Here is an 18,860-nt window from a genome sequence, read left to right on the forward strand (position 1 = left end):
TGTTTATAGTTATGTAAAATGTTTAGCAACTTTATTTTTATCTATTCTTTCGCTGTAAGTTGTTTTGCTGAGTGTCACATGTGATTGCATCTCCGGGTCCTGCTTGTTCTCAGTTTCACGTTGCAAGTTTCTAATATGGGAAAAGTTATATTGAGGGCTATATGCTTCCCATCCCCCACTGCCCTGACCCCAGCTCTCATGTGACGCTGGAACTCTTTATAAAAAGGACGTGAGCTGCCCCTCCACAGACAGAAAAGGAGCGAGGACTAATCTTATCACAACGCCTGAGCTCTACTGAATCTCTACTGGAGAGGAGCATCGGATACTAACCAGGAATCCGACCGAAAGGAACGAGGGCGACAGGGAGAGGAAAAAGGCAAAGAGCAACTCAGCAGATTTGAAGTGGTGTGCGCTATACTTAGAGATGGATTTCCAGCCGAGTATAATTCGAGAACCCAGCACGATGGAGACACTGGAGAAGCAACTCATCTGCCCAATCTGCCTTGAAATGTTTGAAAAGCCGGTTGTGATCCTGCCTTGCCAACACAATCTGTGCAGAAAATGTGCCAATGATGTGTTCCAGGTCAGTGTTTTTAAGCTAAGTCAATTGAAAATTCAGCAAAGTGGGTTTCTTTTCAATGTTCCAAGCTTCCAGAGACAGTAACATGTGAAAAAGCACAACTCATTTTCCTTTTAATGTTCTTGGGAAATCTCTAACCCCCTTGCTGGGTTACAGTAGCCCACAGATATTGAATTTGGGTTATCAGTCCGAATATCACCATATATGGCTCAGTGTCAAATATTATTGAATACTGCTGCTGTGAAGGGCCATGGGATGTTTTCACCATGCTATGGGTGTTATACAAATACAAATTGATGTCATTGGTTTGTCGCTCCCCCATCTCATACTTCACTCATGAGTCAGCCTTGACAGTGAGTGTCAGCAGACACTTGGGAGTACGGTAACTGAGCTCAGTCCTGCCATGGGCTGATGTCTGCACTTGTGCAACCTCCAGCGGGAGACCTGGCTAATTCTTCTCCCAGATTCCTCAGCCCAATAGCACTGAAACTAGTTGTTGTACATCAACCAATGCCACATTTGAGATCAGCTAAATTAACATAAACTTGAGATTAAACCTGGACTAGTGCCTTTCAAGGAAGACAGACTGAAAGGTAGGAAGAAAGAGAATTGTATTTCTGTAAAAGCTTTCAGGTCTTCAAGATGTCCCAAAGAGCCTTATAGCCAGTGAAGTATTTTTTCAAGTATTGTTACTAAATGTAGGAAAGCTTATGAAGGCATACAGAGAATTTTTTATATAAAATTGAATAAACGTTTTACTGGATAATTATCTCTGTTGAAAACTTTTCAGAGCAATAACTCTTTTAAATCAAAAAGCATGACATCTTCTAAATAAAAGCAGAAAATGCCAGAATAACTCAGCAGATCTCTTTTATATGACTTTTATCTGACATTTTCTAAAGTTGTTTATTTTTAAAATATAATTAATATGGCTTCATACTTTAATAAAAGCAGAAAGTGCCAGAAAGGCCCATCTGGTCAGGCAGCATCTGTGGTGAGAGAAGCAGAGTTAATGTTTCAAGTCCGTACGACTCTTCTTCTGTAACCAGTTTTGTTGCAGTGTTGGTGTTTGTTTATAAATATTTTGTGTCTACATACATTTATATGTGTGTGCTTTTTTTAGGCTGCTAATCCATACTGGCAGGGTCGGGGTACCATGATTTCTGGTGGAAGATTCAGGTGCCCATCCTGTCGGCATGAAGTTATCCTGGACCGTCATGGGGTCTATGGACTGCAGAGGAACCTACTCGTGGAGAACATCATTGATATCTACAAGGAGGAGGGAAATAGGTAAGCATGGATAACCCCTTCCCCTTCTGCATCAAGCCTGTTGTGAGGGTCAGGGGGATCAGTTTGAGACAACCACTGATAAATCCTGAAAGGAATTCAGGAGCAATGTCTTTATTGAGTGAATAGTTAGAATGTGGGACTTGCTACCACATGGAGTGGTTAAAGCGATCAGCATGGATGCTTTTAAGAGGAAGCTAGAGGGAGAAAGGGATACACAGCCGTACTAATCTGGTGAGAAGAAGATAGGGAGGCAGGTGCGGGGGGGGGGGGGGGGGGCAGGAGGCTTATGTGGGGTGTAACCACCAACATACCTGTTGGTCTAAATATCCTGTTTCTGTGCTGCAAGTTATATGTAATGACACTCATTCATTTGTGGTGGTGTTACAGTGCCTTCACTGAAAGGAAAGTGCAATTATAGGTGTAAGAATATAATTATAAGTGTAAGAAGTTTGCAGGTAGTGAGCAGATGTAATTTGTTTTAATATGTTATAGATGCTGATATTACGAATTATAAAACCTTTAAGCCTTTCTCCATTTTGCAATATTTTTGAGTACGGATTCGTATAAGTTAATTTTGCAGCAAATATATAAATGGTGCCTTCAAACTGAAATATTCCTTGGGTGAAGGATACAATATATTAATTAGGCTGCAGAACAACAGTATGGTGTTCCCCGGATGCTCCGGTTTCCTCCCACAGTCCAAAGATGTGCAGGCTAGGTGGACTGGCCCTTAGCGCCCAAAAAGGTTCGGTGGGGTTACTTGGTTACGGGGATAGGGTGGAGGTGTGGGCTTGGGTGGTGTGCTCTTTCCAAGGGCCAGTGCAGACTCGATGGGCCGAATGGCCTCCTTCTGCACTGTAAATTCTATGAGCTTCTATGAACTCTTCAAAAGTAACAAGTTGGGTCTCAAGCCCTGGGAGAATACCCGAGGGTAGGATAAGATGCTATATAAATAAAATTGATAATTTCTTTCTTTCATTTGGATAGGTGGAAAAGCAATACATTGACCTACATGGTGCATATTTCAGATTAAAATCAGATCAAACAACATCTTCAGGAATGTTTTTCACTCCCTGGCAACATGCTAAGTTATCATCACTTCCCAGTGCATCCATATCCACAAGGTCATCTGGGCAATGTTTCTCGTGGTAACGACGAAACAAACTTTATTTAGCCCAGCTATTTCTAAGTGTTTAAAAATAGTCGGCCAATAATTAACCAAGTTTGCAGAGCCATGCCTTTAAGAAATTCTGACCTTATTTATTACTGCTGGTCGTTTGATTTGAAATGAACAATTTATCTGCACATAAACGTCACGTAAGGTGATATAAAACAAGCAACATTTTAGAAATTGGACTTGAGAAGTTTAACTTTATGAGCAATGATTGTCTCTGAGATCCAGTTGCAGAGGGAATACATCATTTCAAAGGATGATATCAAGTTTCAAAATGCCATCCAATGGGATGTCTTCATCACCATTGATAAGGAAGGGTTGGCAGTATGAGGATGGGTCTTCCATCCCAACAAATCCACCACGTAGAAGGACAAGAGAATAAGCCATAAGGGAATGCCATCACCTGTAAGCCCCCACTTCATCCCGACATGGATAAGTATCATTGTTCCTTTGTGGTCGGTAGCTCAAAATCATGGTACTCTCCACCTAATAGTGGTTGCACCTTCATCACATCAATTGAACTGGGTAAAGAAAGGGCCACCACAGCCTTTTAAGGCCAACTAGAGGATGGGTAATAGATGGTAATCTTGCCAGAAATGCCCACATCCTGGGAATTATTTTTAAAAATTCTACAACCTCCCCCAGCATCCAAGACTACAACCCCCCAACCTTGGCCATTGATCCACTGCCCCCTCCCTATCACTCTTCCACATCATGCACTCCTCACTTGCTACAGGAGTTCTCAGCCAACTTGATTCTACTCTACTCCCCTCGCCACCTCCACCCGCACCTTTGATTACCTCTTCAAAACTGTATTATTTTCAACCATGTTTCCAGTTTTCCCGTTATCAGTCAATCTGTTTCCCTCTAATGTTTTAGTATGTCAAATATGCAACGTAGAAGACTTCAGTGTCCACAGGTGACAGAATGGTGTTTGAGGTGGCGTCAGTTCACATGGTCGAAAAATAGGCAGAATGACTCTGACGATACCAAAACAACTAACCCGTGTGGTGGGAAAGCATCCGAAAGGGAAAAGACATTTTGGATGTAGACAGTTGTCTTTTCTCTTCCGATTGGTGCCACAGATGTACTGTGTGTTACCACTGATGTGCATTGAATTACATCGAAGGGGAAGCTGGATAGCCACATGAGGGAGAAAGAGATAAAAGGATATACTGATAGGGTTAGATGGGTGAGAGACGGTTTGTGTGGAACATAAACAACATAGATCAGATTGGCCAAATGGTCTTGTTTCTGTGCTGCACAGTCTATGTAATTCGCAGCATTCCTAGCTGCTCTTCTTTGTAAATAGTTCCCCATTGATGAAAATACATTTATTCTGTTGATATACAGCAAGCCTTTGAAGAAAGGCAACCAACCCATGTGTGAAGAGCACGAGGATGAAAAGATCAACATTTACTGCATCTCTTGCCAAGTTCCCACCTGCTCGATGTGCAAGGTCTTCGGAGCTCACAAGGACTGTGAGGTAGCCCCTCTACAGAATGTATTTGAGCAGCAAAAGGTAAGGATTTGAGAGAGGTTTGGGAGGAGGGGTGGGGGTGGGGGGGGGGGGGGGGGGGAATTGCAAAACAGTTAAAAATCATTGAATGTAGCAAGGCAAGTTAAAAAAGCTACTAAAAAGTACAAACAAAGCACTTCATTTCTAAATGATGGATTTCAAAAGCTGCAAGGTGCTACGGGTAGGTCACACGTAGCAGGTGCACAGTTCTGGTCTCCATATAACAAAAGGAATGTAGAAGCATGGACTCAATGGGCCAAGTGGAATTATGTGCCAGTCTGTAACACGAGACAGCACATGAGAGAGAGAGAAAGGAATAGAGGAAATGTTGTTGGGGCAGATGAAGTAAAGGATGAGAGAAAGCTTGTGTGGAGCTTAAGCACGAGCAAGGAGCTTCTGGATCTGATTCTGTCCAGTAAATTCAATGTGATCAACAAGCGTAAAACAGTTCAGAAATGCCTGGGCAGTGAGGGGTTAAAATAACTTGTGTATAAACCCTCTTGAAGTTCTGGCTAATTTTAGTGCAGGAGTGTCGCAGTGCGACAGCTGGTCTGGGATGGTAGGAAGGAGGAAGGAATTCTACAGCATCCTACATTTCAGTTTGTCTGCTTGCTTGCTCAGAGAAATTGAAGCTGCATTGTGCTTTTTAAACACACTCGGGTCTCCTTGACGTCTGTGACTTGTGCCGCCCCAGAAGGTGCTATCCGTAGCTGGGGTATGTGTGGCAGATATCTCACGCAAATAAATATACTTCATGCGGGTGATTGTCACTAAAAGCTGGTCGGTTTTTTGACCTTGAGGGTCACGACAGCAGCACCCAAACTTATCCAAAGATCCCTGGTTTTCAGTTGGAACGATTGAAAGTGTATAGGAGCTGGAACTCTGTCCGACTTTCCCTCTCCTGAGGTCGAGGGCAGCCAGACAGAATGTATCGCCCTCAAGTGGCTGAGACAGCCATCTCAGCGCAGACCATGGCAGGAAACTAGAGACTTCCTGACCCTGAAGGCAAGCAGTGCACTTTCCTTCTCAGCCACTGAGGGAGTATGAGAGCTGCTTTATTGTCAGATTCAATTTGGAAAGTGGTGATAAACGTGATGGTTTCTTGATCCTACAAGGCAGAATTATCTGCCAATTTCACTTCCAGGAATGTGACCACCTATAAACTCACCTTGATCAATAACCCAAATTTACCAGAATTCAATTCAGGAATGTGTCAAAGAACAAAAAACAAAGAAATGTACAGCACAGGAACAGGCCCTTCGGCCCTCCAAGCCCGTGCCGACCATGCTGCCCGACTAAACTACAATCTTCTACACTTCCTGGGTCCGTATCCCTCTATTCCCATCCTATTCATGTATTTGTCAAGATGCCCCTTAAATGTCACTATCGTCCCTGCTTCCACTACCTCCTCCGGTAGCGAGTTCCAGGCACCCACTACCCTCTGCGTAAAAAACTTGCCTCGTACATCTACTCTAAACCTTGCCCCTCTCACCTTAAACCTATGCCCCCTAGTAATTGACCCCTCTACCCTGGGGAAAAGCCTCTGACTATCCACTCTGTCTATGCCCCTCATAATTTTGTATACCTCTATCAGGTCACCCCTCAACCTCCGTCGTTCCAGTGAGAACAAACTGAGTTTATTCAACCGCTCCTCATAGCTAATGCCCTCCATACCAGGCAACATTCTGGTAAATCTCTTCTGCACCCTCTCTAAAGCCTCCACATCCTTCTGGTAGTGTGGCGACCAGAATTGAACACTATACTCCAAGTGTTGCCTAACTAAGGTTCTATACAGCTGCAACATGACTTGCCAATTCTTATACTCAATACCCCGGCCAATGAAGGCAAGCATGCCGTATGCCTTCTTGACTACCTTCTCCACCTGTGTTGCCCCTTTCAATGACCTGTGGACCTGTACTCCTAGATCTCTTTGACTTTCAATACTCTTGAGGGTTCTACCATTCACTGTATTTTCCCTACCTGTATTAGACCTTCCAAAATACATTACCTCACATTTGTCCGGATTAAACTCCATCTGCCATCTCTCCGCCCAAGTCTCCAAACAATCGAAATCCTGCTGTATCCTCCGACAGTCCTCATCGCTATCCGCAATTCCACCAACCTTTGTGTCGTCTGCAAACTTACTAATCAGACCAGTTACATTTTCCTCCAAATCATTTATATATACTACAAAGAGCAAAGGTCCCAGCACTGATCCCTGTGGAACACCACTGGTCACAGCCCTCCAATGAGAAAAGCATCCTTCCATTGCTACTCTCTGCCTTCTATGGCCTAGCCAGTTCTGTATCCACCTTGCCAGCTCACCCCTGATCCCGTGTGACTTCACCTTTTGTACTAGTCTACCATGAGGGACCTTGTCAAAGGCCTTACTGAAGTCCATATAGACAACATCCACTGCCCTACCTGCATCAATCATCTTAGTGACCTCCTCGAAAAACTCATGATTGTCATTTCCTTGATCATAATATTTTCAAAATACTAACATATCACTTAATGTTGTAGTGCAGTAACTGAGTTTACATTACCCTGTGAGCAAAGGGACATTATACTAAGCATTAGTTTATTGTTAAGGTGAAACATTGCTTTAGCTTGTTTATCCTTTTATCCTTTCGTTGCTGTAAATCTCTAGATCATTAGAAAAAAATTGCATTTCGATCGTAGCTTTCATGACCTCAGAACATCCCAAACTGCTTTACAGCCAATGGGATACTTTTGCAGTGCAGCTACATTTTGTATCACAGGATACAACAGCACGGCGGCACAGTGGCATCACCACCAGGGACCCGGGTTCAATTCCGGCCTTGGGTGACTGTCTGTGTGGAGTTTGCACTTTCTCCATGTATCTGCGTGGGTTTCCTCTGGGTGTTCCGGTTTTCTCCCACAGTCCAAAGATGTGCACGGGGGTGGGGGGGGGCGGGGGGGAGGGGGGGGGGGTAGGTTGGTCGGTGCAGACTCGATGGGTCGAAGTTACTGATTATATAGATGGTTCCTTTTGCACTGTAGGGATTCTATGGAAATGTGACAGCAAATTTATGCATAGCAAGCTCCCAGAAACAGAAATGTGATAATCACCAGATAATCTGCTTTTAGTGATATTGATTGGAAACCAATAATAGCCACGACCTTGAGGCCAACTGCCCTGTTGTTCATCAAAATAACATCATGGGATCTTTTGATGGGGCAGGTGGGGCTTCAGTTTAATATCTCACTGGAATACCACACTTCTGACAGTGCAGCACTCCCTCAGTACTTCAGTCGATTGTCAGACGAGATTTTATGCTCAAGTCCTTGGCTCAAAATGCTACCCACTGAGCCGTAGCTGGCACTAGCCATGACCAGTTGTAAATAGTTGTTGTTCAACTTATCTTCAGATGAATAAATCAACTAATGATGGCCTTTCTTTGAAGTACAACTGGCTACATTCACGTTTCTCCAACTGATCCCTTTGCTTTCTGGATATACTCTGATCCAGATGTCACATATATTGTGCAGTATCAAATTGACCTAGAACAACAGACTACCCTTTATATTTCCAAATTGAGGAAGGGTAGGAAGCAACTTAGGCAACTTTTATAAATGATTCATACTTTTGATTGTGCCTTGATATCCATTTCACCTCTATATTTTATACAAGATATTTACTTGGTTGAAATTTCAATGTAAATGCAAGCTAATGTCTTGGTTAAAGGCTACTGTCCTGTTATCAGTACTGGGGTGAAGCCAGTAATCAGTAACTTCGACTGGAAATCAAAATGCATCCCCTTGCTTCAAGAAGAGTCCTTGAATGCATAACCTAGTTATCTTTAAAAGCATCACATCTTGAGTGTCAGGACTCTGTTCTAAAACAACATGATAGGATACAGGATAACTTATTGTTCTTATTGATGTAATGCTGCACAGTGGAACACACTGTTCTGGATCAATAAATACACTACACTGAAATACACTTTTAATATGAATCTGACAATGTTTTAAAAAGCCAGCTGTCTGTTAATGGTAACTGCTTAAAAAAGGAACTCCTAAGATTCTTATAATGTACCACTTCTCGATGCTTCAGTTCAGCTAAGATAGTTTCAAATCTGTGTGGCACATTATGACTTGTTTCAATGCAGAGCTGAAACCAATTCACATGTAGTGTGAATGGCCTGAATTGGATTATTAAAATGTAGCATAACGTGACATTCTAATCAGCTTTTAACAATTGCAGAAAAGCTTGCAGGATAAAATTGTGGGGCTGGATTCTCTGCCCCGCCGCGTCACATTTCTGCACCGACCCACCGGCGGGGTGCTCCTTTACGCCGGCCGGTCAATGGGGTTTCCCATTGTGGGGCAGCCCCACGCCGTCGGGAAATCCCCGGGCGCCGATAAATGGAGAATCCCGCCGGGAAGAAACCCGCCGTGATTTCCCATTTCAAACCTTATGCTTCCTGTTAAATACAAGGTTTTGTTTCATAGTCACTCCTTCTAACAGGGATGTTTTTTTTGCTGTATTTCCACAGACAGAGCTGACTGATGGGATCGCCATGCTTGTGGCTGGTAATGACAGGGTCCAGGTCATTGTTGACCAGTTGGAAGAGACTTGCAAAAATATTGAGGTACGCTATAACTGACAGAGAATTCTGAGTAGTGCGTCCCTTAAATAGATGTCTGCATTCTTCCCTCACTTTTGTGGCGACAGCTAATCTCATCGGTACCATTGACATTGAGTGGACTTCCTTACATCTCTTCTAAAATAGCTCATGTAAAATAAATAATTTTTTTTTAAAAGTCCCAGGGATCCAGAATGTACATTCAGTGCACAATCCAATTTTCTTTCATGATTCCTTCAGAATACTGAGATGATAAGAGTCAAATGGATTCTTAGCTCAGGAGAAGACCTTGAAATTCCCTCATTAAATCACTCTGCTTTTAAATTGTTCCTTAAAAAGCCACACTTTGGCCAAGTCCGTGGTCACCTGTTTAAATATCTCATTAGATTTTGTGCTTTTCGAGAGCGGCACAGTGGCGCAGTGCTTAGCACTGCTGCCTACGGCGCTTAGGACCCGGGTTCGATTCCGTCCCCATGTCACTGTCTGTGTGGAGTTTACACATTCTCTCTGTGTCTGCGTGGGTTTCAGCCCCACAACCCAAAGATGTGCAGGATAGGTGGATTGGCCACACTAAATTGCCCCTTTAAAAAAAAAGATTTTGTGCTTTACTGTCAATGCTCCCATGAAATGCCTTGGGACATTTTATTACATTAAAGGTGCTAAATTGATGATATTGTTAACTGCAAGTGTAAATGGAATATGCCTCAAAAAGGGACAAAAGAGAGTGAATGTAAGGAACAAACTCACAGCCCGGTCAAGTTATTCTGAGACAATTCATTAATTGAAAAAGAAAAAAGAAATAAGATTTGGTTGGGTACGGGACTAAAAATTTGAAAAGCACAGATGACAACAATTTGACACTGGTACTGGCGAAGCATTCCACAAATGTCTCCCGCAGTAAGGAGGGCAACTGTTACAGGCTGGTTGTCATCAATCAACTTTCTGCCTTTGTCACTGGGAGTGACACTTGTGGTGTGACAATCCTCTGCAACAAAAACTCACTTCTGGTGAAGATCCTGAGTCTCTGCTTCATCATTAGTAACTGATTAATCAGTGGATTTGATGAGGCATTCTACTCACAATCTAATCAAGGTTCACTGTCACTCCAGAAAAGATAACTTCAGTGTTAATACCTAATATAATCCGGTAACATCTGTTGGACAGTGCCTACTTTCTACCGTATGGTGAAGGTTTCTTTCTTCTTCAGGAGAACAGCAGACACCAGAAACACATGCTCATGGAACAGTTTGACAGGTTATATACCATTCTGGAGCAAAGGAAAGACGATATGCTGCAATCAATTACAAAGGAACAGGAGGACAGAGTAGCATTCATCAAGGATCTGATCAGGCAACACAAAGAACATTCAGAGACCTCCTCTAAACTGGTGGAAAATGCCATTCAGTTCATGGATGAACCTGGAATTGCTGCCTTCCTCATTGTAAGAGACACTTGTACTGTATATTCCTTTCCCCGAATACATCCATTGCTATAATGTTAACTTAGTAATGCACAGTTCCATGCAGAGATATGGTTGTAAGTTATGTTGTGCCCTAGTAACACATACTGAAAGACTGACACGTTTAATACTGTCCTCGCTCTCCCCACCCCCACTTATCTCACAAACCCTGTCTTCCTCTTCTGGATCACACTGCACCTCTGATGCAGCAGCCCATCCACAGGTGTGGCATCTCTCAGCTGCACTGGAGCACCTATCCAGATGCACAACATCAATGCCAGTCTTGCAGTCCATGCAGCCAACCCTCAATCCTACATTGCTCTTGACCTAAACCATGAACAGCCTGGACTTGTCAATAAATTCCCTCCACTCCAACATTAGTCAGGCCATTCTTCTTGTGCCAGCCAAAAAATGACAGGTTCCCTGCCAACACAGGGCTCTTCACAAAATTCCATGCAGCTCATCGCATTGCATTAGCTGTGGTTCAGAGGATTCCATGCTAGAGACAGGAATGGGAAAAATCCCCCTTGCGGACCCTGGAGGGTTTAATTCTAATCTCCAACTAATGCCCAGACAGAGACTAGCCAATTTGATGTAGGTTGTTTCCATCATCTGGTTATGGTTCAGTACCACCCTGAGTTCACCCATTAAAGCTCTTGGGGAAGCTGGTTGTGCTTAATATTTATAATCCCATCTTCTCAGTCCTGCTGATGCTGCCGGCGGCCTCTCCAATAAACCTGTCAAATGTATAAACGTCAGCCTATTTCCCATACAACAGGGGAGAAGAGGGGGTGAATGCAAGTCAAAACATACAAGCTGGTATTCTCCTGCACTTTGTCAAATGCGCTATTAGATTTATTGCTTATATAAAAAGATTTTCTTTATATTAAATGATAAAATATTAAAATATCTAATCAATATTCTATTCCTTTCCACAGAATGCAAAGAAGCTCCTGGAAAAGTAAGTGTTATCTGAGTTAATAAGTTTCCACCACACTATGTACTAATTTTTAAAAATAAATTATTAATTATCCAGCACATTTAACCCAATCATCCCTTCCATTTTCTGAGTGAATGTATTGAATAATTGAATCAACTGAGTAGTGCCAAGCTTCCCTCTCCCCTTTCCTGAATACTTTCTGGAACATGGTTTACGGCCGCTGGTTAGTCTCTGATACCATATTTTGTGAGTCAAAACAGTGAAAATCAGATAGTTGATTGACCAGGGGTAGTCATCACAACTGAACCCAATCCTGTCCACACTAGAATTTGCTTTCCAATGAAAGTCAGTAGATAATGAAAAGACCTTGCATTGGTGTAGTACCTTTCACACCTTTGGTATGTTAGACAGTGCTTCATGGCCAATCGACTGAGTTTTGTTTAAAGGGTAGCCATTTACATTTTGTAGGGAAACATGGCAACCGATGTGTACACGGCAAGATCCCACAAACAGTAATTAAATAAATGACCAGATTATTTGCTTATGTTGGTTAAGCAGCGGAACTTTTCTTCACTAAGTACCACGGGATCATTTACAACTTACTGAAAGTGCAAATAGATGGGTCATCAATTCAACACCCCATTCGAAGTGAAAACACCACCACTGTAAACTTGTGGGTGCTCTTCACATTTGGAGCAGTATAAAGAGAGATTTGCATTGCTTCAGCAGCTGAACAGACAATGTTTAACCTTTAACCTCATGCAACATATGTGAACAGTAATTATTCATGAATAATCTATGTTACTAAGTATACAAGATATTTGTGAAGTCCTGGCCAACATTCCTCTCTGAGTATCAGCCATAGCTGAGTTGATAGCACTCTCACCTCTAAGCCACTAGGTTTCAAGTCGCACTTCAGAAACCTGAGCAAAATAAAAATCAACATTCAAGTGCAGTGCTGAGGGACTGCTGCATTTCCAGTAGTTGCGTCTTTTGAATGAGAAATTAAACTAAGGACCTGCCAACCCTGGTGGGTCGTAAAAGAATCTCTGGCCTATTGCAAAAAAGAGCAGGGGAGTTCTCCCTGCTATCATGACCAATACTTATCCCTCAGACAACATCACAGAAACAGATTATCTGGCAATTATCACGTTGCTGTTTGTGGGAACTTGCTCTGTAGAATTTGGATGCCGTGTTCCTACTTTACAACAATGACTGCATTCAAAAGGACTAAATTGGCTGCAAATGCTTTAAGATGTCTGGTGGCCATGACAAGTGCTGTGTAGATGAAGAGTTTTCTTTATTTTTTACCAACACCATCAAAAACAGAGTATCTGATCATTTATTCTTTGAACATCCTGGGTCGATGAATGCTCTTTCAGAGAATGATGCAGAACTGAAGGAGGCCATTCAGCCCATCGTGCCTATACCCTATGTAATATCCTGCACAGGACCAAAGGCGGGAATGCTTGTCTTCCTCATGCTCCTTGTTGAGTACGAGCTCCCCCGCTAGGGGCAGGGTATCTCAATTACCCAGTGTATACAAGGTCGGCCAAAAAGAACCTGATCGGCCTGAGAGCGGTCTACAGGGAAGTGTATATATCTCGTTTGTAAATAAAACTTTATTCTTCCTTTTACTTGGTATGGACTCCCTGTGTCCTTATTAAACCCTACTCTTTGAAAGCTATCCGATTGTCCCAACTCTAACTGCTCTTTCTCCATAGCCCTGCAATTTCTTTTCCCCTTTTTAAAGTAGTTATCCAATTTTCTTTTGAAAGTCATTATTGAATCTGCTTTTGCCATCCCTTTAGGCTTTGTGCACCAGTTCATAACAACCCACTGCAAAATAAATGTCTCCTCATTTTCCTCCCTGGCTCTTTTGTCAATGATTGCCAATTGCCAGTTAGTTATTTCATCTAAATCAAGAACAGCAATGACAAATGAATTGTGCAGGTAACATAAAAAATAAAAAAAAGAGGCCACATAGTCCTTTGAGTCTGCTCTGATGTTCAATAAGATCCTAGCTGATCTTTTACCTCAGCTTCACTTTCTTGCTCTATCTCTATATCCCTTGACCCCCTTAATGTCCAAAAACATCTAAATTACTTTCTTTAATTGAAATTTCAGGATCATTGATGCCTGCAGAACTTCTCATACACCGAATCACGAAGACGGCTTTGATAACATGGAACAATTTTCAGTGGATCTGGAACAGGCGGAGGAAACCCTGAAAAATATAACATTTGGAATAGGTACAATCATTGTAGATATTGGTGTTTTCCCCCCAAAAAATGTTGTCGCCAAGGAGAACAGGTCAGCACATTGACCTTTCACCCTTGGGTACCCTAGGTGCCCCATAATTCAATGCTATTGAGAGTGGGTTCAAGAATGGGATACCAGTAAATTCCATTGGAGGGAACGTGGGAACAGGTGGCGGCTATTCATCCCTTCTAGCCTGTTCCATCATTCAATTTGACCACAGCTGCTCTGTATTTCATCGAACTGTCTTGGTTCCATAACCTTTGATACAATCAGACAGTGAATGCTGGCAGGTTATTTGAATGTGGGAAGGGCTTCATGGCTAAGACCAAACCTGCCATCATGGCACTGAACAGTAGCCAGCAGTTGGGAACCCCATAGCTGAGGGATATGAAAAGCAATTGTTACATTTCCACTACAGCCCTTGGCTAAGAGTATCTAACTCAGCACAGGTCTGAGATTGAGCCTAGTTTCTCATAGAATGGTACAGAACAGAAGAGGGCCATTCAGCCAGTTGAGCTGTGTCTATTTCATCTGCACGAGGGATAATAAGTAAACGATTGTGGCATTTCTGAGAGATGTAATATAGTGCTAGATAAATTAAAGGTTTTTTTTTGTAGAATCATAGGATGATACCGCACAAACGGCTGTTTGGCCCATCGTAGGGAAGAACTGTTCAATTAGGATCATTCCCACTTTCCCAATGAAATTACCATGGAGGTCAGGTGTACCCGCCAACAACCTTTTTGGTATTTAACTGGCTTGATTTTCAATCAAAATTTAAGTTGAAAATGCTTATAATGAAGAATTGCACTACATCTTCTAGAAACTGTCCTTCAACCATCTTAAAGCAATAATAGTTCAAAGCAAATAATGTAAAATGCTTGTTTAGAAATACTCCAATCAGAAAGGTGAGTGACGGATCTGCGTGTTCCCTCTCTAGATGGAGAGGAGATAGAAGAAGTGGAGACCGAGGAAGAAGATGAAGCAGAAAATCAAGCTGACGGTGAGCAAAGGAGCATTTTACTCAGGTCAGACTGGGATGCCTCTCACTGAAGTGCATTTTAGCACATCCGGCAGGCACCTTAGAAAGAAGCCACTCTGGGTATTTAATCGAGTAAGATTAACAAGACCATCATCAGTACAGCTAAATATAACTGATGGCTATTTAGCGGGTAACATCTCCTGGTCAACCTTCCGCTTTGCACTTCTGTAAACTGGAGCACATCCTAAAACGCTACTGCCTCTGTCTTAACACACACACTACGTAATGTTCACCTATTTACCCACATATCCGCTGATCTACATTAGCTCCAGGTCTGGCAAAATCTTGATTATAAAATTCCTAAGCTGGTGTTCAGATTCCTTGGGGCGTCATTCTCCGCCGGCGGGAGTCTCCGTTTTGCCGGCGCCCGGGGGTTTCCCGACGGCGTGGGGCTGCCCCACAATGGGAAACCCCATTGACCGCCGGTGTTACGGAGACTCCCGCCGGCCGGTCGGGGCTGAAATGTGGCGGGGCGGGGTAGGAGAATTTCGCCCAATTTCTCTAATCACATCCAACCGCAAACTCGCTGAAGTTACAATTAGTCTGGTACAGTCTGAAACAGTGGTCAGGGAGAGCGATTTGATGGCTATTTCCCATGTGTGAACATTGATGGCAACCCCGCCCCCCTCCTTAGTAGGGGACTAATATCAAAAATATCAAAAGCTCTCCAGCTCTATGACATTAATAACATAGAATTTACAGTGCAGAAGGAGACCATTTGGCCCATCGAGTCTGCACCGGCTCTTGGAAAGAGCACCCTACCCAAGCCCACACCTACACCCTATCCCCATAACCCAGTAACCCCACCTAACACTAAGCGCAATTTGGACACTATGGGCAATTTGGCATGGCCAATCCACCTAACCTGCACATCTTTGGACTGTGGGAGGAAACCGGAGCACCCGGAGGAAACCCACGCACACACGGGGAGAAGGTGCAGACTCCGCACAGACAGTGACCCAAGCCGGGAATTGAACCTGGGACCCTGGAGCTGTGAAGCATTTGTGCTAACCACTATGCTACCGTGCTGTCCCACATGGTGTGACAGATGTCAAGAATCACATTGGGGAGGCGGTGGTGTAGTGGTATTGTCACTGCTCGTAAACCACAGATCCAGAGTAATACACTGGGGACCCAGGTTCAAATCTCGCCACTGCAGATGGTGAAATTTGAATTCAATAAAAATCTGGAATTGACAATAAGTGTAATGATAACCATTGTTGATTGTTGAACCATTTGGTTCACTAATGTCCCTTTAGGGAAGGATATCGCCCACCCTTACCTAGTCTGGCCTACATGTGACTCCAGACACACAGCAATGTGGTTGACACTTAACTGCCCCCTCAAGTGCAATTAGGAATGGGCAATAAATGCTGGCACAGGCTGCGATGCCTACATACTAATGAATTAAAAAAACATTGCAACATGGGTTTTGGTTGTAATGCTATGCTAGTCAGCCACATGACAATCTACGAGCTGGAAGCTCTGCAGGCTATGCATAAGTGCTTTCACAAGCCACTTGAACTTTTACCATAGCTGACAATAGGCTTTGTGATTTGAGAGGGAGGCTCTCTATGTTGCTTTGACATTAATAGCCAAAAGATCCAAAAGAAACTAAAAATATGGTGGCAAAAGGGGGAGTCGGGCAGGTTTGTCAGCATTCCCCATTTCCCCACCTCCCCCACCCCCACAAAGAAAGCGGTAGAAAATGAGTGTGCAGCAGTGAGTGAATGAGCAACTTGATGACACCTCCTTGAACATTTCCAGGCAGCTCTGGTTGGCACATCACAGCACCTTCAGCAGAGGGGCACCAGGTGGGATTGGGCAAATGCAAGCAAGGGAATCAATAAACTGATGGTTTTTGTTTCATGTTTCCTCCCACAGGTCTGCAGTGATGTTGCCATTGTGGTTTGACAAACTTTGAAGTGGAAAATCTCTTGTGAAATCAGGAAGAAGACAAATTTGTTCAACAAATTTCTTTTTGTTCATAAAACTGTTTTGAAAAAAAAAACAAAAAAATGTTTTTATATGGTGCAAAATTCATGGTTTTGTACATTTTATATATTTTTGTATCTAATACAATGGAGTGATAATTCATTGTATTTTTTAAAAACAATTTGAGACTTGGCAACCAGCGTAGCTTAAATCAACCTTTTGCAATATGTCTGCTATTCCATTAACTTTTTAGTTTGAGCATTGTTACGCTGTGATATACACCAATCAGTGATGGGCAAAGTGCTTGTACCAAAAGCTTCCCAAAGTCATTGATTCTCAAACTTTTTGGGTTGAAGGATCATTTCAAATAGATTATCAATCACAAAACCCTTCAACCCATTTAAATTCTAACATGACTTCTTACTTCAGAATTTATGTTTCTGAAAATAAAGTTCATCAGTATCCCTGTTAAAGGGACTTGCATGAAATTTTTCAAAGCTGTCTGATATAGTGAACTTGTACCTTCCCTTCACTTGGAAGGTAACCCTGCATGTTCAACAACATGCCTGGTACACAACACAATATGTCATTTCTCTTCCTGCATTGAGAAAGGCTCGGTGTCTCTTGCTGAGAACACTGGCACCATTTCAGGTGTAATCCTCCACCACCTGCCTACTCGCTGCACAATTGCTGAGTGTTTGAGGACGTTACTCTCCCCGTCTGCTCACTGGCTGTCTGTGCTAACTATCAATGACAGATGCCTGTTGTGCAGCATTTCTGCCATTGGGGCACCACCAGTAACTGCACCATGGCTATAGTCTAGATCTGGTCAAAGACCCAGTTACTGTACTTAGTAAACAAAGCTCAGCTTGATTGCCGTTCCACGTCCCCGGATGAGGTTGAAATAGTGGCTCCTGCATACCCACCACCCCATCCCCAAATCCATTCTCAGTGTCCTTGGCCTCTTGCCTGCTCTCTTGGGATTCTCAGTCAACCCCTCAGGTTTGTGGATCAGTTTGAGAACGACCGCCCTCAGTTACACTTATTTGAAGTTCAATGCACTATCGGTGACAGGTGTAGAGCAAGGAAATAAGAAGGAAACATAAAGGAAAGATTAAACTATCAGAAAATTGTCCTCAACATAAAATGAATGAATGCTGGAAACGGAAAATAAAAACAGGAAATGCTGCAATTAGGCAGTACTGGAAAGTAGAAGAAGTTTTTGGTTGTAGATGTTTCCGAAGACCTCTGTTTTTAATGGCCCTGTAAGCTTCATTATGATAGTTACTTCATTTTCATGCCTGTATGTTGTTTGAAATAATTGAGCATAATTAAACTATCTGTATATGACGTTCTTCAGGTTACCTGAATTTCTTGTGTTTTCTTTCTTTAGTCAGCAAGGGTTTGTTTTACCTTTTCAACTCTCTCCTCTCTTCTGATGAAGGCGATTTCTGACGTGAAGAAATCCACAACACCATCCACAATTTCCTTTTGATCAATTTATAAGATGGCCCTCCTTGTTATTGTGGTCAGTGCTGGGCATCTCACCTCAGGAATATCATTTTGGCTTTGGAGGAGATACTATGCAGATTTAGCAGAATGATACCAGGGGCGACATTCTCCGACTCCCCCGCCGGGTCGGAGAATCGCCGGGGGCTGGCGTGAATCCCGCCCCCGCCGGTTGCCGAAGTCTCCGGCACCGGAGATTCGGCGGGGGCGGGAATCGCGCCGCGCCAGTTGGTGGCCCCCCCTGCTCGATTCTCTGGCTCGGAGGGGTCGAAGTCCCGCCGATAAATTGCCTGTCCCGCCGGCGTAAATTGAACCACCTACCTTACCAGCGGGACAAGGCGGCGTGGGCGGGCTCTGGGGTCCTGGGGGGGGCACGGGGCGATCTGGCCCCAGGGGGTGCCCCCACGGTGGCCTGGCCCGCGATCGAGGCCCACCGATCCGCGGGCGGGCCTGTGCCGTGGGGGCACTCTTTCCCTTCCGCCTCCGCCACGATCTCCACCATGGCGGAGGCGGAAGAGACTCCCTCCACTGTGCATGCGT

The 18,860-nt window shown here is 43.5% G+C and overlaps 1 protein-coding gene across 2 annotated transcripts; it reads left to right on the forward strand.

Annotated features, from left to right (window-relative positions):
• The first annotated feature begins 262 nt into the window (after positions 1–262).
• On the forward strand, positions 263–18,161 carry LOC140415122 (E3 ubiquitin-protein ligase TRIM63-like). 2 transcript variants are annotated; one of them, XM_072501029.1, is made up of 9 exons: positions 263–583; positions 1,704–1,870; positions 4,398–4,566; positions 9,084–9,179; positions 10,381–10,614; positions 11,571–11,593; positions 13,700–13,824; positions 14,775–14,837; positions 16,761–18,161. In XM_072501029.1, exons 1-9 carry the CDS (start codon positions 425–427, stop codon positions 16,769–16,771), a joined length of 1,047 nt encoding a protein of 348 aa, XP_072357130.1. In that variant the 5' UTR covers positions 263–424; the 3' UTR covers positions 16,772–18,161. The 2 variants fall into 2 exon arrangements, with proteins under 2 accessions (XP_072357130.1, XP_072357131.1); XM_072501030.1 differs by lacking the exon at positions 263–583 and adding an exon at positions 953–1,173.
• The last annotated feature ends 699 nt before the right edge of the window (positions 18,162–18,860 follow it).

This window comes from Scyliorhinus torazame, chromosome 1 (genome assembly GCF_047496885.1).
Source record: "Scyliorhinus torazame isolate Kashiwa2021f chromosome 1, sScyTor2.1, whole genome shotgun sequence".
Lineage (NCBI taxonomy): Eukaryota > Metazoa > Chordata > Chondrichthyes > Carcharhiniformes > Scyliorhinidae > Scyliorhinus > Scyliorhinus torazame.

Excerpts from the sequence above, each read along its gene's own strand:
- LOC140415122 (XM_072501029.1), top strand. The coding sequence starts at position 425 with ATGGATTTCCAGCCGAGTATAATTCGAGAACCCAGCACGATGGAGACA. Across the intron at positions 10,615-11,570 it reads GAATTGCTGCCTTCCTCATT|AATGCAAAGAAGCTCCTGGA; the intron begins GTAAGAGACACT and ends TCCTTTCCACAG. Across the intron at positions 11,594-13,699 it reads GCAAAGAAGCTCCTGGAAAA|GATCATTGATGCCTGCAGAA; the intron begins GTAAGTGTTATC and ends TTGAAATTTCAG.